The following is a 24442-nucleotide window of genomic DNA, read 5'->3' on the forward strand; positions in this document are numbered from 1 at the left end:
GCCAAACTGTTTCCTGGGACCTAGTCTTGAAAGTCACATACTGTCAATTCTACCATTTTCTATTAATTAGAAGCAAGTCACTAGGGTCAGCTCACACTCAAGAAGAAAGTAGAGCTTCTTTGAAGGGATGAACATCAAAGAATTTGTGGATTTATTTTAAAACCATCGCACTCAGCATTCTTCAAAAAAAGCTTATGATAGCCTACTTTGAACTGTATTCCATTGCTTGAACTACATGTCTCCATTCATGCAGAGAAATATTTGTTGTCTTATATGAATCACTGCATACCATTTTTACCATCTGTTACTAGAACCATTTTATTCTAAAGAATGATATCCTCCTAACAGTGGTCTCTTTTCCCCTCTCTCAGGTGCTTGTTGGGTTTCTTTTTATTCTAGCAGCCACAGAGCTGGTCCTTGTATTCATAGAAGATTCTGGACAAGCCACCGTTCCTGCCATCAGATATACCAATCCAAGCCTCTACCTGGGCACATGGGTAAGGGCCATCACCACTTCTGCCCTGTTTATTTAATCTCTGTTCATAGTCATATAGTTGAAACGTACTCTTTGTACTGAAACAGGGTCCAATTTCATCTACCTTTTTCAAGGGACCTGTGATGAGGGGAAAGCTTAATTATAATGGGGGTGAAACAGATTTTTAGCTCTTCTTCTTTTGAACACTAGTTTGTAGACCCTGCTCCTTAGGATGAATACTAGCTTTAATAACTAAGATATGTATCATATGCGCTCATATCTTTCCATCTAAGGATCATATGTGAAATTCTGGCTTATTGACAAGAAGAATTCTCTTAAATGCCATAAATATTACTTTTAAATTGATTTGTAGAGTGTAATCAATGGATCACCATGTCTAGAGTTATTTTATAAACTTGGTGACAGAAATTAATGTTTCTTCTGCAAGCATGTTTGAGGGGGCTGCCTATCTGGTGTTTTAAAAGCAATTGAACTAGATGTCTTATTTTAAAAGAGGAAGAGACCTCAAACTTATTTGGATTTTCAGTCTTTCTTGAAAAAATCAGAATGTCTGGCAACTCTGGGCCTACATTTCCATAGGGCAATGGTCAACTAGGACCGAGTAATAGTTACCCCCACTAGGCCAGGCACATGCTCAGTACAGTCTCCCAAAGTCCATTCAGAAACATGCTGTGCCTGGCCCCTGCAGGCATATTGTTTGATAATGCTGTTTAAAATAACCAAGAAGTGTCTAGGCAGTGGTATGCTGCATCTAGAAACATTGTGCTGGAACTTGAAACCCACTACAGTGGGAGTATTTACACCATGGAAGTTGGCAATTGCTACAAATCATGGCTTTCCATCCCTATTCTCAGAATATTGATTTACTGAGTTTAGGAAACCAACATTTAATTAATTATATCTAAGTGAGATGTTACAAGGGAAGTTTTTATTAACTGCTTAGTCTATGATATTATTAGAAAATCATGATACAGACACCTTGCACCTATCCAACAGAATCTGCCTGCACCACCTGACTACTGCAGTGCCTGCAGTTAATTTCCTCATCTCTTGAAAAGATTTTTCTTACTCCCAAAGTAGAGCCATTCGAATGCAGATGATGATCCTCTGCCTTCTTTGCTAACTCCCTGCCCAAGTGTGGCGACTAGAGATAGGGTGGGAAGGAGGGACCCAGGGAGAGCATGGAGGACCTGAAAAGAGGAAGTTGGATGGTATCAGGGAGGAAATCTACAATTTGGCGTGTGTGTGCTTTCTGCCTGGTGAGATTAAAGGCAACAATCTCCTCCTGTAGCCCTCCTTTCTTCCTCTCTTTTCTGACATCCTCTTTGCCTCTTATTTTTGGCTAGTGCCAGTATTTTTCAGAACCTGATGTCAATTTCTCTCTAGCTCCTGGTTCTGCTGATCCAATATAGCAGGCAATGGTGTGTGCAGAAGAACTCTTGGTTCCTGTCCCTATTTTGGGTTCTCTCAATACTCTGTGGCACTTTCCAGTTTCAGACTCTGATCCGGATGCTCTTAAAGGTAAGGAGGAATGAGAGGGTGTGATGAGGGGAGCCTGCTAGGCAGCTTCTCGGGTGGAGTCAGCGGCATGAAATAAGTTGAGCTCCAGGACAAAATCGTATGTAGGGGATTTGATCTATGCTTTCATCACAAATATTGACATATGTGGGCTGCTTAGACTTAATTTGGATAAAAGGCTCATTTTCTCTTCTGTTTTTTTGTTTTGCCATAGGGCAATACTTCCAGTCTAGCCTACTCCTGCCTGTTCCTCATCAGCTATGCATTCCAGATCCTCATCCTGATCCTTTCAGCATTTTCAGAAAGAGGTGACTCATCAGAGGTGAGACTCAAAATAGACCCACCTCATAGGTTATTTCATTGGCTGGCACCCTGACAAATGTAAGGTGTCAAAATCTAGGTGTCTAGGTGTCATACAGGTCCCCTGAGACGTCTAGGTCTCATGGAGGTCCTCAAGACTGGAATACAATAATATATACCAGTGTATGACATAAGGAAACAGAAGGTGAAGAGAGTATGGAAATATTGACTTTGATATTGACCCACCAATCTTTAACATAGACAATTAATTCATATATCTATGCCAGAAGGTCTAATTATCATTCAACTGGTGACCATAGCGTCTCCAGATAAATACATATGGACCAGCCTGCTTTAGTGGCACATTGCATCAGTTTCCGATTTTAGAGTCCTGTGAAGTTCCTGTTTCCCACTGATTTAGTTTCTGATTTGTGTGTGTGTGTTTTGCAGAATCCATCAGTCACAGCTTCATTTCTGAGTAGAATCACCTTCAGTTGGTATGACAGGTAAGAAAGCCTGGAAATCAGGTTGCCTCTATTCTCACCCCCCCCCCCCAGTCTTCTGAAAGTAATGGAAATCTTAATTTTTCAACATGTCTCCTACAGCCTCTATTTCTCCTCTACTTAAAGCCAGAGAAAGTTAGTTCAGTCTCTTTATTGGTTAGACTGGGGCACTGAGGAGATGGAGGGAGATTTGCTCTTGGTAGCCTGGGGGTTCCCTGGAGAAAAGGAAGGGCTGTAAGGAAAGGAGGTGGTAGAACAGGACCAGGGAGCCATAGGGACTGGTGGAGCGACACGAATTTGGAGGGTAAGGGATGAATTAGTTGGATGTGGAACAGGCAGTCTTCTCCTTTGTGCTTCCACAAAACCCGTTGTCTGGTAACTCCCACAAATCCCTTCTTAGGCACTGTTTTCAATGCATAAAAGACATAGAATTATAAAGGAAAACAAATATATTAAAGTATAGTTACCTAAATATTTTTACTTTTATTTATTTATTTTTAAAAGCCAACACAAGGCTCTTTTAAAAAAAAGATTTTATTTATTTATTTTTAGAGAGAGGGGTAGGGAGGGAGAAAGACAGAGAGAAACATCAGTGTGTGGTTGCCTCTCGCATGCCCCCTACTGGGGACCTGGTCTGCAAACCAGCCATGTGCCCTGACTGGGCATCAAACCAGCAACCCTTGGGTCACAGGCCAGGACTCAACCCACTGAGCCACACCAGCCAGGGATACATATTTAAAAAAATAAATAACAAATGCGTAGTAATATGAGTGCTTCTTTATGAATGCATTAAACAAAAAGATCTAGTAATGGTAGTAATTCGAGTGCTTCTTTATGAATGCATTAAACAAAAAGATCTAGTAATGTGTCTAATAATGACCATAATTTCAAAGTAGTGATGAGTGTAAATGGGCCTTGGGAACATCTGTGATTTCTCCTAGAGACAAAGGCACAAGCAGTCCCTTAGAAAACTCTGGTTGCCTTTGCCTCTATTAGAAGGAAAAGCTAAGTATCAGTTAGAAGCTGTTAAAAATAAAGACTTGATTTTTTTTCCATCCAGTTTTTCAAATCTTAGGTTGAGAAGCTCTAATCTAGAAAGGCAGTATGGAGGTGGTCTCCAGGTCTGCTCAGTTCCTTAAGGGCGTTGTGAAGTCCCCCAGGGAGTAGCCAGAACAGCAGAGGCAGCTGGTGTTTGAAGAGGAAGGAGCATGGGGAGGGGGGAGGTGATGCGTTTTGAGCTCTTAATTCGGTAGTGCCCCTCCCCTTCTTTTTTTCTTGTCTTCTACCCCCTTCTGTTCCCCCCACGGGATCCCTTCCTGCTTCCCCCACTCTTCTGTCAAGATCAAAGGGGAGGAGGTAAGGCAGTGAGGAAGGGGGAGGTCTCGGTCTCCTGTCCCTCCAACCCAGAAGTGAGTGGGGGGTTTTGACAGAGGCACCCAGGGAGACAGCCTCTGACCCAGCCTGCAGGGCCTTAACCTCTGGGTCCCTCTTATTCTAGTGTTGTTCTGAAAGGCTTCAAGCGACCTCTGACACTTGAAGATATCTGGGATGTTGATGAACAGAGTAAAAGCAAGGCACTAGTCACCAAATTTGAAACGCACATGGCAAAAGAGCTGCTGAAGGCCAGGCGGGCACTGCAGAAACGGCAGCGGAAGAACATCCAGAGGGACTCTGGAAGCAGGCTGCGTGGCCTAAGCAAGAACCAGAGTCAAAGCCAAGATGTCCTTGTCCTGGTAACTGTCCCATGAGGGTGTGTGTGAGTGTACTGTATGACTCAGGCAAGAGGAAGGACATCAGGCTCATGGTGACCCTGCCCTCACATTCTTATGTCACTTTATACTTTGCAGTGTAGTTTATATTATTATTAGTATTCACCATACTAATAACACCTTAGTGAGGACTACATGGGGGTAGAATGTGGAATTTGCTCTCCTTTTGGGGTATATTTGAAATTTTCTATGACAAAATGGCTTTAAAATAAAAAGATAAAATAAAATAATGCCTTAGCATTACTAGAACTTGTGCCTTGGTGGATTTAGCATTAGCAGTTAAGTCATTTACATTTTCACTCGAAAACATCTATTGAGTGCCACTGCATGTCACCAAAGCTTGCACAAAGGAGGCAGCAGGGCTCAAGGGCTTCACAGGACTGGACAAGGTCCTACCCCCCACCGCTCTGTGGACACTGCTGTTGTTGGTTTTGTACTTAGGAAGAAGCTAAAAAGAAGAAAAAGAAGTCTGGGAGCACAGAGGACTTCCCTAAGTCCTGGCTGATCAAGGCCCTCTTCAAAACTTTCCGCGCCATCATCCTGAAGTCGTTCCTGCTGAAGGTGGTGTATGACCTGCTCACATTTCTGAATCCTCAGCTGCTGAAGTGAGTCCCTGTGCCTGGGCCATCTCGGGGCCTCCCCAACCACCCTCCACTCTGCCCCATGTCTGTGGGAAGGAGCTTATCATTAAATTTTCATTTTTTAAATGCTCACAGTTTTCATCCACCTTACAGTGAGTGTGCATGAAGAGTGCAAGGCAGCTTTCAAACTCTAAGATGATGTGTTCTTCAGCGGTCCTCTTTTCCACACTTCTCCCCAGCCCCCGCTGCATAGAATGCCAGATACACATTAGGAACTCTTTCTTGTTAAACAAAACCACTGTGGGCTGAGCCATGTCCAAGAGGTGGACCCCAGGAGAGCCTGCTGGCTTGTGTCTGTACCCTCCTTGCTCCACAGCCACTACCTTTGACAGCAGGTTCAGGTTAGCCATGACAAGACGTCCGCTTGGACTTCAGCATGAACCATCCTCGAGGGGGAGCCCTTCTAAGTCATTCTGGACACCTGTCCTAATTCCTTTCTAGGCCTGCATTGTCTAGGAGTTAATCAGCTTGTCCCACAGAGCCTCTTTAGCCGGGACACAGCACTGCAGAGGCAGCTCTGCAGCTCATTCACGATCCCATCTCTTGAACACAGGTCATCAGCCTTAAGTGCTTCCTGCTCCTGTTCTCACCAGAGCAAGATGACTGTGGCACTCATTGTTCCCAGAGCACTGACAATTCCGGTCACTTTGTTACCTACAGGGCAGGGTAGGGTAGGCGGCTGAGCACGAGGTGTGTGGAGCCCTTGGAGGCCTGGTGGCCGTCACTTACTCGGTTTTGCTCTGGCAGATTGCTGATCTCCTTCGAAAATGATCAGGACAGTTATGTGTGGATCGGATACCTGTATTCAGTCCTCTTCTTCGTTGTGGCCCTCATCCAGTCTTTGTGCCTTCAGTATTACTACGAACTTTGTTTCAAGCTGGGAGTAAAAGTGCGGACCACCATCATAGCTTCTGTGTATAAAAAGGTAAGTGAACTGTGTCAGGCTTCGCCGGAGGGAACCTCCTTCGCAAGCATGAGCACTGAGTCCGAGGCTGAGGGAAGTCTAATGAAAATGATAACTGACCTTAACACTTGATTTTGACTAACCATATAAGCTTCTTTAGATGTTTCTTTGGAAAGCAAAATATGAAAGATGTGAATATAAATGTAGTAGGTGTGTGTGTTGGGGGCCGAGGGATACGTTCCAGGGAAAAACTAGCCAGCTGTTCTCTGCCAAGTATCTGCCTTTGAGCCTTAAAGGCTTTCTTATCTGTCCTTCTTTCTACCTCTTGACAAAATGGAAAGTCAGAAAAGCAGCTGGCCGAGCACAAACTCTTAAAACCACCAACACTTAAGTCCAATGCCACGTGAAGCAGCATTCATGAGGCCTGGTGTGTCCATATGAAATTACCATTTTGCCAGAGACAAAAATGTACTGTGGCCCTGGCTGGTGTAGCTCAGTGGATTGAGCGCGGGCCTGCGAACCACACGATCGCGGTTCGATTCCCAGTCAGGGCACATGCCTGGGTTGCAGGCCTGTTCCCTGCAGGCCAGTTCCCAGCAGGGGACGCACAAAAGGCAACCATACATTGATGTTTCTCTCCCTCTCTCCTTCCCCCACTTCCCCTCTAAAGATAAATAAATAATAAAATATTTAAAAAAATAAAATAAAATAAAATAACTTGAAAATTGTTTAAAAAAAAAATGTACTGTGGATCTGGGCTCCACCCCGCCAGACTGCTTCTTCTTAGTGACTTCTTTTTTCAGTAAATCTTTACTGGCTGACCAACCTCTCTACTGCCTGATTCCTCTTTTTTTTTTAATTTGTAAATACATTCAGTCTGCCTTCTGGGCTTTCTGCAAACTTGGGAGCTTTTTCATCTCCTTAAGGTGGTTTGGCCATCTTCCCTCTGATATGTTGCTTTTAAATTTTAACTTTCTCAAGGCAACTGTGTTTTTCTTATATCCTAGACAGCAAGGTGAAGTCTCATTTTGTCCTTTAAGAAATGAAAATGGAGTTGTTGTATCTCAATAAAGAAAAAAATAAAGTTAAAAAAAGAAATGAAAATAGAATAGTTACGATCAGGGACTGGAAACTTGTGGGGAAATTTTATACATGAGGAGATAAGACTTTTGAGAAGTCAGAATACAGAAGGGGTGCCCTTTCTTCCTGGTTTTTCTCCGCCACTAGAGCGCTCCATCGCGTGGTTTCTCCCTGACGGTTCCTGGGTTTCTCTTTTGCTCTCTTCTCCTACAACATTCATGGGCCTTGGTCTTCCCTGAGTAGATGTGGACTCTTCAAGAGGCCCAGACAGGTGACCCAGATGTCTTTAGGTCAGAAGTCTGAAACCTCCCACAAACCCTCCCAAATTAACATTTTAATCCCCTTATTCCTTCTGAAGATACTGAATTTCTGCTGGTTTGCAAGATATGAGATTACCAACCAGGCTGCCTCTGCCCTTTCTATGCATATACACTTTTTACTATTGTAGTGATTAATTCCCTCCATTTTTAACACATTCGTAATAATTTTATTAGTTAGAACTTCTCGCATTGATGCACAAGGGTAAACTTTCTTTAATTTGTGAATCGTAGGAAGTTTTTTTTTATTGTTGTTCTACTGTAGTTGTCCCAATTTTCTCCCATTGCTCTCCCCTACCCCACCCATCCTCATTCCCTCTATTTTGATTATTAATATATCCCAGGTTTTACAACTGTTCTAGTTCATGAGGAATTTATAAAATAGAGCTTTTAATAAGAGAAGTAAGTGTTGCTACTAAAATAGAATTTTCAGTTGACTAACTTCTTACACTTAGATGACGCTTCTTTATGAAATGTTTTGAAGCGTTCTTCACATCCATTATCACATCCATTATCAGTCTATGGCCCTATGAAATAATTGCGTTATCCCTATTTTGCTGAGAAATAAGGCTCTGGGCAATTCAGTGCCTATAGTCACATGGCCAAGACCGGTCCCCGCGCAAAGGCTATTGGGACTAAATCAATGACTTTTCCACTTCACTGAAATTTATTGAGGAAAGGGAAGTGTAGTGATAACCATGAAGCGACCTTAGATGTTACTTTTTTTCTTCTCCCTACCAAAAGGGAGGCAGGAGAAGTGGACTGATTTCTCTAGAACCTTGGCAGCCTAACATTTTAGGAAATTTCCTTCTTTCTGCTGTACAACAAAGATCCTGGTATGTTCCAAAGAAGAATGTATTGGTGGATTAAGATGACAATAGAACTTCTAGGAGAAGCATTCAAGTGAATATCTAGGACCCCCTGTAGCCCATACACTTCTTTGTGGAAATTAGAAGAAGGCTCTCCTTCCTCCAGGAGGATGGTGACTTGGTGAGCACCGTGCAAGCCGGTTTCAGTAACCCTGCCCCTAACCCTAGTTCCTTAGCTGGTTCATTGGTGCCGGGCATTTTTTAAGCGATAGACCTGTCGGGTATCAGCCTTCTGATCTCTTTAACATGAGAACTGAAGGGCCACACTACAAGATTTAGAGATCTACACATTACCTGCAAATTTCTGGCACTAAGGCATTTTGTTTTACGTCTCTGAACACTGCAGCTTTTCTTTCCATTTTAAGGTCTCTGTCCTTCTTGGGAATGGTTGCAACCTCCTCATGAGAGTGTGGCTTCAAATAACACTGCCACGTCAGAAGTCTGCAAGGCCAGAATCAATGCATGCTCCCCCCACTTCATCCCTCCTGTTTATTTCCTCTGTCAGTGTTTGACTCCATAGTGTGTGCCATGTGATAGAGTAGTGAAATGCTCAGATGGAGCCCTGGTCCTCACAGAGTTTACATCTGGTGGAGAAGTAAAAAAAGGACAGAATTTCAGCTCAGTGTGATGAATGTAATGACAGAGGTAAGCACAGGATGCTATGGGAGTACCCAGGACAGGTACCCTGCCCACGCTTGAAAATCAGGGATGTCTTCTCAAAATACATTCTATATAAGCTGACACTAAAGAATAAGAAAGAATTTTCTAAGCAAAGATGTGTGTAGAGGGGAAGGAGGAGTGGGGTTGTAGAAGGTAAGAATAGCAGGAAAGAATAGTCAAGAACAAGAGAACACTGGGTAAAATTTGGAGGCAAGAAAGCACAACCCCTTGAAAAAGTTGTGTCCAATGGAGCCCATGCTTCTGCTGTGTTCTCACTCCCCAAGTTTCCCCTTTTACTTCCCCGGCTTGTTGGCCTGGTCCCTGGGTCCCAATCCCAATATTTGTCTTTAGGCACTGAGACTTTCCAACCGAACGAAGAAACAGTACACTATTGGAGAAACAGTGAACCTGATGGCTGTGGATGCCCAGAAGCTCATGGATGTGACCAGCTTCATTCACCTGCTGTGGTCAAATGTTCTACAGATTATATTATCCATCTACTTCCTATGGATTGAGTTGGGACCCTCAGTCTTAGCAGGTGTTGCGTTGATGTTGCTTCTAATCCCAGTAAATGGGCTCATCGCTGTCAAGAATAAGGCTATTCAGGTAAACAGAGGCACCCTAGGATGTACACACCTTCTTCAAAGTCTAGAGATTTTCACTTGTTTTATTCTAACTCTTGGTGGGAGTATGGGCAAAGCAAGACTGGTGGAAGACTTTCCACCATGTCAAATGACTTGGCTTTCTCTGTCTTTCCTTTTCATGTTCTGACAATTTTCAGGGTTTAAATACTCTATCTTCATTCATGTTAGAGGGAAGAGCTTGATTGGAGAGAAAAGAGCTCCCAGGGTCCATGAACATAACTCTTCCACCCTGCTCCACCGGGCCCTTCTTAGAATAGTGATTACTGGCCCTGTTTCTTCATCCATAGCAATACAAACCAACCACACAGAAGGGCCACATGAGTGACTCAAACTTTAAGCCTAAACCCTAGCGATCAACCTTGCTACCACTAGATGGCAGGGTTCCATGTGGATGGTCCTTAGCTCTACCAGAAATCATAGGCTGGATGGATGAACTCAATGATGTACATGATTCATTCATTCATTCTGCATTCATTCAGTTACAAATTACTTTGAAAATATGTATTGTGCATCCTACTTTTCTGGAAAAACCAGCACATTGGACAAGGCTCTTGTTCTAAGGGAGCTTACATTCTACTTGGGCCACAAGCAAACAAAAACGAAGAAGAAAATATCAAGGCTCAGTAAGTTCTATGCAGAGAATTAATGAGATAGCAAGTGAATGGTGGTCGCAGGGCCAGGAAGGGCCTCTGTGAGGAGGGCCTACTTGAGCTGAGCTCTGAACAACACAAGCCTGGCCACCAAGGAGCAAGCCTGGAGAAAAGCAACCTGGGAAGAGGGCATAGTCAGGCCACTGCTGTGGGGGCAGAAAAACTTGGCACACTCAGGGATCGGAAAGAAGGTGGGTGTGGCATGGGCAGAGTGGGCAAAGAGGAGAGTGGGAGAGACATATCCCACCACTGGGCACCTCAAGGTCTTGCCAAGCGACAGCCACAGTGCCACTGAAACCTACGGTCTGCAGCAAATCTGGACCCTCTCACATGGAAGTATATTTTGTTTTTGTTTCACTTTTTTCCTGCAGGTAAAAAATATGAAGCAGAAAGACCAGCGTTTGAAGATAATGAATGAGATTCTCAATGGAATCAAGGTGAGTAGCCGACTGTAGGTGGCCCTCCTCTGCACACGAAGATAGCAGCTGGCAGGGGTGGGTCTCGGCCTTAGTGAGCCCTGGTAGAGATTGTGGACTCCTGCTTCTGGGCCTGTGGGGTGTCACGTGACTCCTGATTCATCTACCCACAAGTCTCTTGTTTCTCTTCCTCCTACCCCTCTCAGGCCCTCTTTTCAACCCTGATTTCCATTTATTTACCCTAAAAGGTTTGTTTTGTTTTGTTTTGTTTACATTACCTTATACATTTCTGCATGCACACAGAAGTAGACAGAGTGATGTAATCAACCCCCATGGACATCACCCAGCTCCCGCAGTAGTCAGCTTGACCTGACCAGTTTCACCTACCCTCTCTGCTCCCACTTCATTCCCTGCTAAGTTACTTTAAAGCAAACCTCAGAATGTCGTGTCACTTCATTAGTAAATACTTTGCATATATTTCTAAAGGGGAAGACTTAGTTTTTAAATATAACCACAATATTATCACACTTAAACACCTAAACATTATCACACCTAAAAAACATGTCATTTCTTGGTGCCATTAAACTTCCCCAATTGCCTTATACATCTCTTAAAAAATAAAAACAACAACTGTTGTTTAGTTTGAATGAGAATCCAAAGAATATCCCCACACAGCATTTAGTTGATAGTGCTTTTAACCTACAGTTGTACCCCCCCATATTTTGGGGCCATATTGGAGAAACCAAGTTGCCTCATTTCTGGTATTTCTTGTAAATTGGTAGTTAGATCTAAAACTTGATTAGATTCAGGTGTGATTTGTGGGCAGGGGGTTGGGAAGGATGCTTTTGGGTTGTGCTGTGCACTTCCAACATCAGAGGAGACGTGCATGCCGGGGTCCAGGCGCTGCCCGCCCAGGTCCCTCCCTCATTACATGTCCTGCCATCCGTGCACCTAGAGTGCTGATCTGGGGCTCTGGCAGCATGTCTGGGCCCCTTGGTAAGTGTGTAAAGTCCACTGAAGCTTGGGCCCGACTTCAAACCATTTAAACTGGACTCTCCAGGGGTAAGCCACAGGCATATATCATATTTTACAATCTCCCCAAGTAATTCTAGTATGCAGCTAAGGTTGAAAAGCCACTGTCATTGCCTTGATCTATTATTTCATTAGGAGTTACAAAGGGTAATATTTTAATTCTATTATTCCTTTAACATTGATTAGGTAGAATTCTATAAAGAAGAATTATCTTATTCAACTAGTCAATTACCTTAAATTAAGATTTGTACAGGATAGGAAGGATAACGCTTTCTTCTCTGCTCACCAGCTTTCAAAATAATGCATTCCATCCTCCAAAGGGGACCAATGAGATCTTTGGTAACGCATATGTTGTTTGAATTCAAGGATTTCACATCACCACAAAGTTTCTGGGAGTAGAACAGAGGCCCCTTTAATGCCCTCATATCTCTCCATGCGGAGCTCCGCTGTGCCTTCCTGCTCATGTGGCACAGTGAACAGACCTGGCTTTGAGTCTCAGCTCTGTCACTAGTTAGCTTGTGACTTGGGACAAGTTACTTAGCCTCTCTCAGCCTATTTCCTTATTATTAAAATGAATACAATAATTCTACAAAAGGAGACTAACTTGCCCTACTGCCCAGAATTTCACAGGTTTCTCATGGAAAGCCCTGTGTCCTGGGCAGCCCTTAGTCTCCGGCAGGCTGGAAGAGTTGGTCAACCTTAGATTGTTATAAGGATTAAGTAAAATAATGTGTATAAAATGTTCGTACATTAACAGGAAGCTAAACAACAAAACAAACAAGCAAGCAGAATAAAAACAAAGACACTGAAATAGAGAACAAGGGGACAGTGACCAGAGGGGAGAGGGAAGGGAATTTAAGGGGAAAAAAGGGGAGGGATTTGGAGGAACAAATAGGAAGGACACAGGGACAAGAACTAAGGGGGGTGGAAATGGGAGGGAGGTGGGAGCACAGGGTGGGGGGGGGGCTGGGATGGGAGAAATAGACAAAAAACTGTATTTGAAAAATAACTAAATAAAATTATTTTTAAAAATGTTTGTATAGCTCTGGCTGTTGTGGTAGTAGATTGAGCACCAGCCTGCAAGCCAAAGGGTCGCTAGTTTGATTCCCAATGAGGACAGGTGCCTGGGTTGCAGGCCAGGTCCCCAGTGGGGGTGCATGAGGGGCAACCACACATTGATATTTCTCTCCCTTTTTCCCTCCCCTCCCCTCTGTCTAAAATAAATGAATAAAACCTTTAAAAATGTTTGTATATAGTAACTTGTCAACAAATACAAGCCACCTTTCTGTAGTCATACTTGATAATCTGTATTTCTCCTCACCTCCCCAAATTTTGGGGACCATATCCTAAAACCTGGGCAGACAAGACATACCTGGTGTCCTCTGAGAACAGCAGTGTGAGCTGTGCTCTTTTCTATTCTATTAGATCCTGAAATATTTTGCCTGGGAACCTTCATTCAGAAACCAAGTCTACAACATTCGGAAGAAAGAGCTCAAGAACCTGCTCCGCTTTGGGCAGATGCAGTCGATAATGATGTTTCTCTTGTACTCGACTCCGGTCCTGGTGAGTGACATGTCTGTGGGCTGGGTCAGCTTTCTGAAGAAGGTCTGTCCTGGACAGACTGCCCAGAACCTGTAGGCCTGGCCCAGAAATCCGGGGAGCTCTGCCCTCCTCAACTCTCCACGCCGCCCTCGCTGCCTCGTGCCTCCAAGTCTAGTGTCACCCGTGTGTACAATTCGGCGGGCAGGGAGCCCAGAGCAAGTTACCAGGGTGTTCAGCATGCATGTGGTATCCAGGAATGGTTTGCAAAGGGGGGCCTCTTGTCTTCTTGGGGAGGCATGGGGGTCGACAGCGAAAGAAACACCGATACGAAAGCCAGGAGACCTGAGCTCTGGTCCCAACAATGCCATCCAGTGATTTTGTGACTCAGGCCAGATATTCCCTCCACTTCTGGGCTCAGCGTTCTCATCTGTAATGTGGGAAGGTTGAGATATTCCTAATGATTCCTTCAACTATTGCATTCCTGAGACTTAGCACAAAGCTGCTTGAGCCCTTTTAGGAATAAATGCTTCATGGCCTTGCTTTTCCAGGTGTCTGTGGCCACATTTTCAGTGTACGTCCTGGTGGATAGCAATAATATTTTGGATGCTCAAAAGGCCTTCACCTCCATCACCCTCTTCAATATCCTGCGCTTTCCCATGAACATGCTTCCCACGGTCGTCTCTTCCGTGCTCCAGGTAGGTGGGGACTTCCCCTGCTCACTGATCACCTCTGACTGAAGGCCACACTTAGACTCTAGAATGACTGGCCTATCACATCTCATGTCTAGCTTCTGCTGGCGAACTTTCAGATCTCAACTAAAGAGATTTGTGTGGTCTCTGAAGAATGGCTTGATCTTAGTAAAATCACAAGCTCTCTGAGCTCATTCATCTAACTGTGAATTAAGGATTCTCATCTACCTCACAGGGAAGAAATGTTTGTGAAAGCATTTGTGATTAGCCCTGGTACCTGGAACATTTCTAAGCCCTTTCCCCAACTTCGTTTTCCCCACATTTCCCCAAGGCTCTTGAGGTATTGATCCAGCACTAGAGAACTGTGGAATGCAGGGAGAAAAAGGAGCATCTCTCTACACAAAGCCATGAGGTGGTAAAACCAAAGGCAATTCAGGAGACCTGAGCTGTCAGAAAGAGAGTTTGGGGCTTAGGAGGCCTTGGATGGGCCCAAGGGGGCATCTGGGTCCTGCAAACTGAGCCTAGTCAGGGAGAGGGACCAGACCTCGGGGAAGACCACAGGGCAGGTGGCAGACTGGTGAGGCAGCCAGGGTGACCTGCAGCCATCTCGGAGGTGGCTGGCTGCAGACAGCTCAGGCCACTGGAAGGGCGGGGGTTTGGGAGAAGGCCTCCCTGTCCTGGGGGTGAGGGGAGGTGTTAAGAAAGCTGACAGGTGCAGCCGATAAAGGAACAACGTGCTCCTTTTAAGGGATTCAGTTTATTCCATAGACAGTAGGAGCAAGATCAGCAAAAGTGTCAGCCCCTAAGGCTCCCTGTCCTACAAGATGACACTGAAACAGAACAGACCAGAGGGTGACGCAATGGGGCAGTGGGGCGCTCTGTTTCCGAGGAGCTGGTGCCAGCAGCAGCTGAGCAGGTTTACAGTCTGTGGCCGTACCCTCAGGAGAGGGCAAGGCAGAGGGCCTCAGGCTTCATCAGGGCCCAGATGGTGACAAGAAACCAGCTCACGGCCACCTCCCTGGGGGACAGGAGAGAAACGTCCTGGAGAAGCCCGTGGAAATCTTCCCAAGTTCTCATGTTCCAGAGGCACCACAGGGTGTTCTGCAAACACGTGGATCAGCTGTGATTTAAGCTGGACCCGTGTGGCCTGTGTCCAAGTGTGCCATGGCCAATTCCTCTACAGAATCCAGGAGGGGCTCACTTAGGACGCTGAACGGGTCATCAGGCATGGACTCAGTTAAAAAAGAGCATGCCAGGGGAGTAGATGCCAGACCAGACAGAAGTTAGTGTTTTTCCCCCGAGGGAGGCAACAGACAGTTTCTGGAACTAGGTACAAAGATTGGGGAGAGAGCAGGAGTTACCCTTTCTCTCCTCCTCCCGCCAGTTTTCTGAAGGGTTGAAACAGAGCATCGTCATTTGCCCCTGTGCACGGGGGTGGGCTGGCCCCCAGGGCTCAGGTGAGGCTGAGTCTGTAGTGGGGCTCAGGAGGTTCCAGCAGCAGGTGGCAAATTATAGGCGAGAAGTCTGGCAGATTGATGATCTCCTTCCACATCCAAGGCTGAAAACAAAGTCAAAATCCTCCCCCTGCTTGTGTTTGTCATTGGATTTTTATTCTTGAGATCCTCTGTGTTCTTCTCTAGGCCATTGTTTCCAAAGATCGGCTGGAGAGGTACTTGGGAGGGGATGACTTGGACACGTCCGCCATTCGACACGACTGCAATTTTGGTAAATGAATTTGGAAGTTGTTTCCCCAACTTACTCACAGCGCTGGCACCAGAACTTTGAACAACGAGGGCTCGGCAGCAGCAAACTGATTGAAAGGGAGAGTGAGGGGCCTTATCTTGAACCTGTATTTGCATAGAAGCATACTATTTTTACTTAAATTATGTTTTCACTGGGAACGGAGTGCTTGGCCACATTGCTAAGCAAAGCTAAGTGAGCTGTTCTGAGGCTAAGCAGGGAATCCTGCAAAGCATCTAGAGAGCGGAATCAGGATGGAGCTGAGCCTACAGAGCTGGGAAAGCAGGTGGAGTGGAGGAAAATGCAGCTTGTGGAGGCTCGTGGGTGGGGAGGGCTCCACAGCCAGGGTGAGCCATGGGCCTGGAATCCTGGGTAGGGAGTCACTGGGTATATACATGCAGGTGGAACTTGACCTGGAGACTAAGCAACAGGGCCTGGGAATGTACCCGGAGGGTCTATAGGACTGAAATCTAGGCTCATCACAGGCCTTGGACGGACTCCTGAGCCAAAATGCACTTTGTACACAGGCAACGTCTGGACTCCCCCAAGAGCTTTCACTAGTGCGGAGCTAGCACCTGACAGAAGTGATCTCTGGGTTTGCTGGAGGAAGCAGAGAGGGCCACGTGAGGGCTGAGAAAGGGCAGGCAGGCAGATGGGGACTTACGTCTTACTAAAAAGAGGGGTTTTCTTGCCAACAGACAAAGTCGTGCAGTTTTCTGAGGCCTCCTTCGCCTGGGACCAGGATTCGGAAGCCACAATTCGAGAGTGAGTTGCCTCCTTTCCATCCTGCTGCTCTTCAGGGTTCTCCTTGCCTGTCCTGTGACTGAAAAATTCCATGCAGTAGAACACATGGGGAGATGAGCTGTGTGCACACCTTCAGTTAGACACCAGCACAGGCTCAGCCACTGCAGGGATGAGCTGACAGCAAAGATCTTGAGCCTCTTTGCTCCTAAATGCATCTACCGCCCTGCTTTCCTACTGTGGGACCACATGTATCCAGCTAAGAACCCATAGAGACATCTGTTCTTCAGATTGTGCCTGGTGGTACTGCCCAGTGGGCCGGTGGTCTGGGTGTTCAGGTATGGTAGAGGGTACACCTAAGACCCTCACCTCAGTTTAATTTCATTCATTCATTTAAGAATGTAATTAAGAACATTGGAGCTTCTTCCCTGAAGTGGGCAATGGGAATTGCCTCCGTAAGATTCAATTTCACGTCTGGAGTTTTATGTCTAAATAATCCATCCCTACCATCTACCCTGGAGGCTGCCCTAAGCCAACCTTTTCTTGCCATGGCGTTGCATGTAAATAACAGAAATCAAGCTTATCCACTGAGCACAGCACGTGCACACCACACCAGATCTTTCTTCTTCACAACCGAGCACACCTTATCACCTCCTTGCTACAGCCAGGCCTTTCCACCCTTCTCTGCTATTTTTGCGGCCTTGAACATGGACTCTGGAGCTTGCCCCAGGATGTGTCAGGCCAGAACCTCCTCTAAATCTGCCCAACCTGAAAGCCTATCTCTGCAGAGAGAAGACTGGACATAGCTCCCCCCTTTTCTAATATAAGTTCAGCTCAATGGGCAGGTTCAGAAAGACTATGAACAAGTTCCTGGGGTTCCTAATATCCCAGGTACTCCAACAATAGAGCTGACACACAGAGGTTCCAGGAGTCGAGCCTAGTGCAGACCCTCTCCAGCCAGACACAGCCAAATAAATCTCCAGGGGAGGAGTCAGGACTGGGTGCTTGCAGCCAGTGTTCCATTGAGTGGCTAGTCTCATTGAAGAGCCAAGTTTGGGAAACATTAATCTAGTCCAAGATCATTACTTTAGAAATGAGAGTCCAGAGGATGAGACATTTCAACACCACACAGCTCGGCAGTGACAAAGTTGGGACTTGAATTCAGGTCTCCAAGATCTTGTTCAATAGTCCCATGTTGGTTCTAAGAGAACTTGTCCAGTGGAAACCCAAGTTTAGCACAAATAGCTTATAGATGACTCGAACACATTAGGGTCACTATGTATTCAAGTCCCAACTTTGTATTTGTATTAGGGTCACTAGGCTCTGAGAGCTTAAAAATAAATCATTAAAGAAGCACTTTGGAGTCTTTTATATCCAAGGCAAATTTTCCAGTCTTGAGAGATAATCTCCAAATACCAGACTTCCCAGAGAGTCTGAGAAGTGGTTTGAATGCCTCTTGGATAAGTCCCCTCCTCTCCTTCAAATTTACTTCTCTCTTTCAGCGTGAACCTGGACATTATGCCGGGCCAACTAGTGGCTGTGGTGGGCACGGTGGGCTCTGGGAAATCCTCCTTGATGTCAGCCATGCTGGGAGAAATGGAAAATGTTCACGGGCACATCACCATGAAGGTGAGAGGGGATGCCAAGGAGAAGGCCCTGGCACTCACAAGAGGGCCACTTCTTGCTGCCTCTTCGTGTGGCAGAAGGCACTGAGGTCTAGACTCTGACCATCTCTGCTATCGTGTTGCTGTATGGGTAAAGGTCTTGCAGACATCTGATAGACTTGTGACCTACATATTCTTTGCCCCATCTCACATATAGAATCAGAGTCGAGGGGTAGATTCTAAGCATCTGCATGTTTAATGAGCTACCCAGGTCATCACCATATGCACCAAAGTTTGAAAACCGTTGAATAGAGAGAGGTCTTCCTTCAGAGCATAGGCAAATCCTGCTGTATCGACATATGCATTTCTGAAAACTTCATGTTCCACAAAATTATGCAATAAAAACAACCAGACCTGGGAAAAGTGTTGGAACAGATTATAAACTTATATCACTTTGTGACCAGAGTACCAAAAATCCCTAATAACCAATAACAATAAAATCAGGGGTATTGTAAGATCCCCGCTGGCAACTGTACCCAGCATCCCAATTAGTCCTCAGCCTCCCACCCTCTCTTTTGGGGGCACTTGCTTCCAACACAAAACTTTGGTGTAAGGTGTAGACATCTTTATCAATTATGTTGTTAAAAGAGAAAACATCTTTGCAGCATCTCCTCAGCACTCCCAGCTTCCCCAGAGAGCTACATTTGGGGAAACTATAGGTACTTTGCATCATTTAACCAGCCATGAATTACACCAAAAGAGGCATGCATATAGGTTTTTATGTTTTCCTCAAGATCTTTGTATATTGCTAACCTTTCTTTTAATTATGAGAAAGCTCGCCCCTGATTGCTTTTCATGGACATGCTTGGGTCATTGGTAAGAGCTTCTACTTCATACTGACATTATTCCCATGATTCCCTCAATCACAAATGAGGTAATTTGCATTAAATCCACATGTGGTATAGCAGAGCAGACTCTACAGACTTTTTTCAATTACAGTTTACATTCAGTATTACTCTGTGTTAGTTTCAGGTGTACAGCATAGTGGCTAGACAATCATGTACTTTATAAAGTGGCCCCCTGATATTTCAAGTACCTTCCTGGTACCATACAGTTATTACAATAGTTCTGACTATATTCCCTATGCTGTACTTTACACCCCTGTGACTACCCTGTGACTACCAATGTGTGCTTCCTGATCCCTTCACCCTTTTCACCCAGGCCCCCTGATACCCCTCCTCTCTGGCAACCACCATAGAAACAGTCTGGGCTCTGCATCTATGCAGAATCTACAGATTTAACTCTGTCTCTTAGCTCCTCCTAGGAAGCTTTTTCTTGTTGCCTCATAACTGAGTTTTTCCTCAGACACAGGCATCTGTCAGCTCATTTTTGGGCATGATCTACTTCATGCATCAGCCCCTATTTCCAGTCTCTCGGTTCTTGCTTCCTCGTGTCCTCTGCACCATTCCCTGGTCAGGGTTGGCCTTCTGTTAGTCCTAGTAAACTCACTGGGGTCCGACTGCAGCCCTATTCTAGCAGCAGCACGTGCAGTCATTCTCCAGTTTTCAGGATCAGGGCTAGAAGGTGAGTGTCAAACAAACGGGACTTTACATGAGGAGCAGGACTTTGAGCTCTTTCTCACTTGAGGTTGGTGTGATAAATACAAGCACATTTATAAATATCAGATGTTCAGTCAACCTGACATACATTTCTGCAAATCTAAGTTTCCCTTGATCCTCCCGGCTTCCGCCCTGTTCCTTCAGCCCCGCATTTCTAGAGGTACAGCTGTCGTGTGGTCTGATCCTCTCCCACACAGGGCTCCATAGCCTACGTCCCCCAGCAGTCCTGGATCCAGAACGGCACCATAAAGGACAACATCCTTTTTGGATCAGAGTTAGATGAAAAGAGATACCAGCAAGTGCTAGAGGCCTGCGCCCTCCTCCAAGACCTGGAAGTGCTGCCTGGAGGAGACCTGGCTGAGATTGGAGAGAAGGTACTTAGAACCCCGAAGGGTGAAAAATAGCAAAAAAAAAAAAAAAAAGTGAGGATGGTGAAGAAATACATGGGAATAAAATAACTGACCAAGTTTGGTGGCCATGTTTGGATCAAATACCAGAAAACATGAGTTTGCACAATATCATATACAAATAACTCAGAAGTTTAAAATTTTGTACCCGGAAGCAAATACAGGGGTTATGTCACCTGAAGGAAAGATGATGAGGTGAGGACCCAGGAGGTTAAGTAACCGGGACTGGCCCACAGTTGACGGCGTGGTGGAGGGACAGCAGCAGTACCAGCCTAGCTGTTCTCTGCTCTGTATGTTAGAGTCAGAGAACGGTTCTCATAATCTGCTCTGAACAGTCAGATATTGAGTGGGACTTACTTCCTCATGTTATTGAATGCCCTCCTTAAAAATGGATTTTTAATGATACCGTAGATCGTATCCATTATGTGAATTTGGCATAATTTGTTTAGAAACCCCCGTCTATCACATATTTAGGTTGTTTTCACCCTTCCTCTTGTTAAAAAAAAAATCCAACCAAGTGAACTTGTAGATCTGATTGGCTTTATTTAAGTGATTTGTGACTGGGGCAGCATCCCATCTGACTACTCCAAGGTGCTCCACAGGTTGTACAGAAATAGAAAAAAGGGGTGGGGAAAAGAAGCTATTAGGGGAAAAAAGAAATTATTTTGGGGGGCACTTGGACATCTGTTTTCTTGTTGTTTCTGTTTTGAGAGAAAGAGACCAGGAAAGGGTTTTGTCATGCAGATTGCCTCTTCTTTCTGGGGCGAGGTTGGGGAAGGTTGGAGAAGGCCCACCTGACAGACAGCCTCATTGGTCTTACCCAGAAAATTTCACACTGGTTGATTAAGACTATGCTACTGGGTGAGTCTGAAACAGAAATTAGCTCGGGTATTAAGTCTGGGTTTGCTATCCTGGGCTTTGGCACAAGTGATCCCACTTTGGGCCTGTGGTTTTCTCTTTAATTGTCCCCATTACAAAAACTACCTACAGCAGTCTTTGGGGACAACGATCTTGAAGTGTTAAAAGACTTGTGAAGATACAGCTCTAGAGTGATTTTGCTTATCAATTCCACATACATTTATTGAGGAGCCATGTGTCAGGGAGGATTTTAAGTGCTGGAGTTACATCCATGAATGAAATAGAGAAAAATCTGCCTGGTACAAGTTACGTTCTCACGGGACAGGAAGCAACAAAAATAAGTAAATGGCATGGTAGAAAACGGTGAGGTGGGCCTACCTTTAATTATAGGGCCTAAAGTGATTTAGTTGACTCTAAGTTATGTATTTGTATAAAGCAAGATTTTTAAGCCCTTGATACCTTATTGAGGCAAATTTCTTTCGTACCCTTCCTCAGTCACCTCTGTGAAGGCAGGACTATGGCATAGGGCTTAGGAGAAATGATTTCCCTCCTCAGGGTATAAATCTCAGTGGGGGTCAGAAGCAGCGGATCAGCCTGGCAAGAGCCACCTACCAAAACTCAGACATCTACATTCTGGACGACCCCCTGTCGGCTGTGGACGCTCACGTGGGAAAACACATTTTCGATAAGGTCTTGGGTCCCAATGGCCTATTGAAAGGCAAGGTAAGAAATCATTTAAAGTGACAAAGGCATGAGGTATGTGTGTGGCGGAGGGGCAGAGGGGGGTTACACACATCTGCTGGGGACAGCTGCTGTCCTGAAGCAGAGTTCCGTATTTACCTGCCTCCCTGGGCTGCTGTAGAGATAGTGTCAGACTGGTCTCCCAGGGGCTGACACCGTGAGGGCTTCCATCTTGAGATCATGGCTAAGTTTAGCCTTACTCTGTGGCTTGGACATTGAGCCTGTTAGGATGATTGATTATAATAAATACTTTGAGACCTGTGATGTAATAAGATATATATGTGGTCTTTGTCTCCAATTCCTGACACAGAACTGCTAACCCTTGGAATTTCCTGAGTCATATGAGGAGTGTCTTTTATTCATAATGATCCCTTTACATAACACAGGAGTCTGTGTTATTAAGTGACTTAGGGTGGAGCCCTCAGATAGGACTAGGCTGTTCACCAGAAAAGCCACGTCATGGGTTGGGACCTTAGTTCCACCCAATGACCTCTGGGGATGGAGGGAGTGGGGACTGGAGACTGGGCTATAAAAATCCTTTAACAGGGACATTCAGAGACCTCTGGGTTGGTGAGCCCTTTAAGGTGCGGGGGCAGTGCACCTGGTGAGAACGTGGACGTTCCAACGCACACCCCTCATTCCTTGCCCTACGCATCTCTTCCATTTCACTGCTCTTGAGTAGTATCCTTTATAATAAATTGATAAACATAATAAAGTGGTTTTCTAACATCTCTGGGCCATTCTTGCATACTATCACCTGAGGAGGGGCCTGGGGGACCCCTGATTTATAGCTAGTTGGCCAGAAGTATGGGGGGGTCAAGCCCTGAGAGTAGCATCTGAAGCCAGGGCATCCTGTGGGACCGAGCTCTGAAACTGTGGCATTTGTGCTCACTCCAGGTAGTTAGTGTCAGAAATGAACTGAACTGCATTGTCGAACACCCAGCAGAGTCAGAGAACTGGTGTCAGGAAACATCCCAGAGAACCCAACAGTTCCCCTTCCGGCAGGACACGGGTCACCCTGCAGGTGTTAGAGCTGTGCTCTAAAGAGACACCTTCCTGGAATCTTTGCAGGATGTAGGAACGCTATACCTGAAAAGGGTGACTCAGCCTGAACGTGGAAATAAAGCTGATATTTTTTGTAACTTTTTTTTTAACTTTTAAAAATATTACCTATTTATTTATTTATTTCTAGACGGGAAGGGAGGGGAAAAAGAGGGAAGAACAACAATGTGTGGTTTCCTCTCACGTGGCCCTTACTGGGGACCTGGCCCTTGCCCTGACTGGGGATTGAACTGGCAACCCTCTGGTACACACACCAGCACTCAATCCCAAGCCTCATCAGCCAGGGCTTTTTTTTTTTTTTTTGTAACTGTTATATCCCAGGCCTGTGCTAATCACTTTGATTGCATTGTCTCACTTGATTCTCACAATGCCACTGTGAAACGGCACAGACTAAAAGGGCCAGAATAAGTCATTAGAGCTGGTGGTAGGTAGAGACTAGCCTTTTCTTACCATGGACAAGTTAGCACATTTGTCCTCACGGAGTGGACCAAATGGGGGAGGGACCAACAGAACCCCTCAAGGGTTTGAATATGCTCCTCACCAGCAGCAAGTACAGAGTGGGGGCTGTCACTAACAACATCTCCCTCGGCACCAAGCAGTAAGTTTCTATCTGTATTTGGCCTGTTCCCTTCAAGATTTCCTGAATGTTGCCAGTCAGGATGGCAGGGTTGACTGGGCTGCTGTTCTACTGAGATCTTTTGCTTTTCCGTTGGATCAGTGAGTCAACAGGAACTCACTCTCCCTCCTACTCCTCCTCCTGACTTGGGTCCTTAAGGTCTCTTGGCTCCATTTCCTAATGAACTGAATATCCACCCTGTTCCTGGTTTGTTTCAAAGACTGGTCATGCGTAGGTAAATATCCGGTCCCTGAACTCAAGGAACTTACAATCTAATGGGAAGACATATAGAGAAACAAACACAATATAATAATACAAGAATTATTTTAATGGCATTCTACATACACTACAATGGAAACATTGGAGGAATACCCCAGTTTTGCCTGGGGACTCAGGAAAGTCTCCCAGAAGAGTTGGTTTTGAGCTGACACTTGAAGAATGAGCATCTCCTGGGTCTTCCCCATAAGAAGGACCTAGTGCCTGTGGGTCTGTGGAGTAGACAGAGGCAGGGGGCTTGGGTGATCTCTTCAGAAGCCCTTCTTAGTTCCATGGCTTCTATCTGAGCCCCATTACTGATCCACAAGTGCTTGTCTTTCTCGGAGTGGAGTCCCTGTGTCAGTAGTCAATATGGTTCATCAATAGACGGGAATACAAGGAATATATATCCCGCACCAGAAAAGGCCTGGTCCAAAGACAAAGTTTCTTGTCCTCCAATGTCATTAATATGCTGGAAGAATCTGGGTAGTTCTTGTTGGCTCAGATTGCTAGCTGGTTAGTGAAAGGGGCAGTTAGTTAGCTAGTTATTAAGTTTGTTAATGCCGAGTGACATTCCTAAGCCCAATTCCTAGCTACCTGAGAAGCTAGAAGAGAGTGTGTGTAGGGCACACCTCATTGTCACTATAAAAAATAACTTTTTTAACCTGGCTGGTGTAGCTCAGTGGATTGAGTGCGGGCCTGCAAACCACATGATCACGGGTCAATTCCCAGTCAGGGCACATGCCTGGGTTACAGGCCAGTTCCCGGC

At 45.3% G+C, this 24442-nt stretch overlaps 1 protein-coding gene across 1 annotated transcript in view; it reads left to right on the forward strand.

Moving 5' to 3' along the window:
* Nucleotides 1-311: 311 nt before the first annotated feature.
* The window catches only part of LOC128627953 (ATP-binding cassette sub-family C member 2-like), a gene marked incomplete at its 5' end in the record, with an annotated part of 47191 nt that continues 23060 nt past the window's right edge, over nt 312-24442 (forward strand). The window contains 16 exons of the mRNA XM_053668658.1: nt 312-497; nt 1883-2017; nt 2229-2336; nt 2765-2820; nt 4316-4550; nt 5028-5191; nt 5975-6152; nt 9409-9663; nt 10723-10788; nt 13225-13362; nt 13890-14036; nt 15671-15755; nt 16469-16535; nt 18014-18140; nt 19932-20108; nt 21555-21722. Coding sequence (XP_053524633.1) covers nt 312-497; nt 1883-2017; nt 2229-2336; nt 2765-2820; nt 4316-4550; nt 5028-5191; nt 5975-6152; nt 9409-9663; nt 10723-10788; nt 13225-13362; nt 13890-14036; nt 15671-15755; nt 16469-16535; nt 18014-18140; nt 19932-20108; nt 21555-21722 — 2292 coding nt within the window. The remainder of the gene's footprint in view (nt 498-1882; nt 2018-2228; nt 2337-2764; nt 2821-4315; nt 4551-5027; nt 5192-5974; nt 6153-9408; nt 9664-10722; nt 10789-13224; nt 13363-13889; nt 14037-15670; nt 15756-16468; nt 16536-18013; nt 18141-19931; nt 20109-21554; nt 21723-24442) is intronic.

Source organism: Artibeus jamaicensis, unplaced genomic scaffold, assembly GCF_021234435.1.
Source record: "Artibeus jamaicensis isolate MK-2021 breed Jamaican fruit bat unplaced genomic scaffold, CSHL_Jam_final contig_490, whole genome shotgun sequence".
In the NCBI taxonomy this organism is placed as follows: domain Eukaryota; kingdom Metazoa; phylum Chordata; class Mammalia; order Chiroptera; family Phyllostomidae; genus Artibeus; species Artibeus jamaicensis.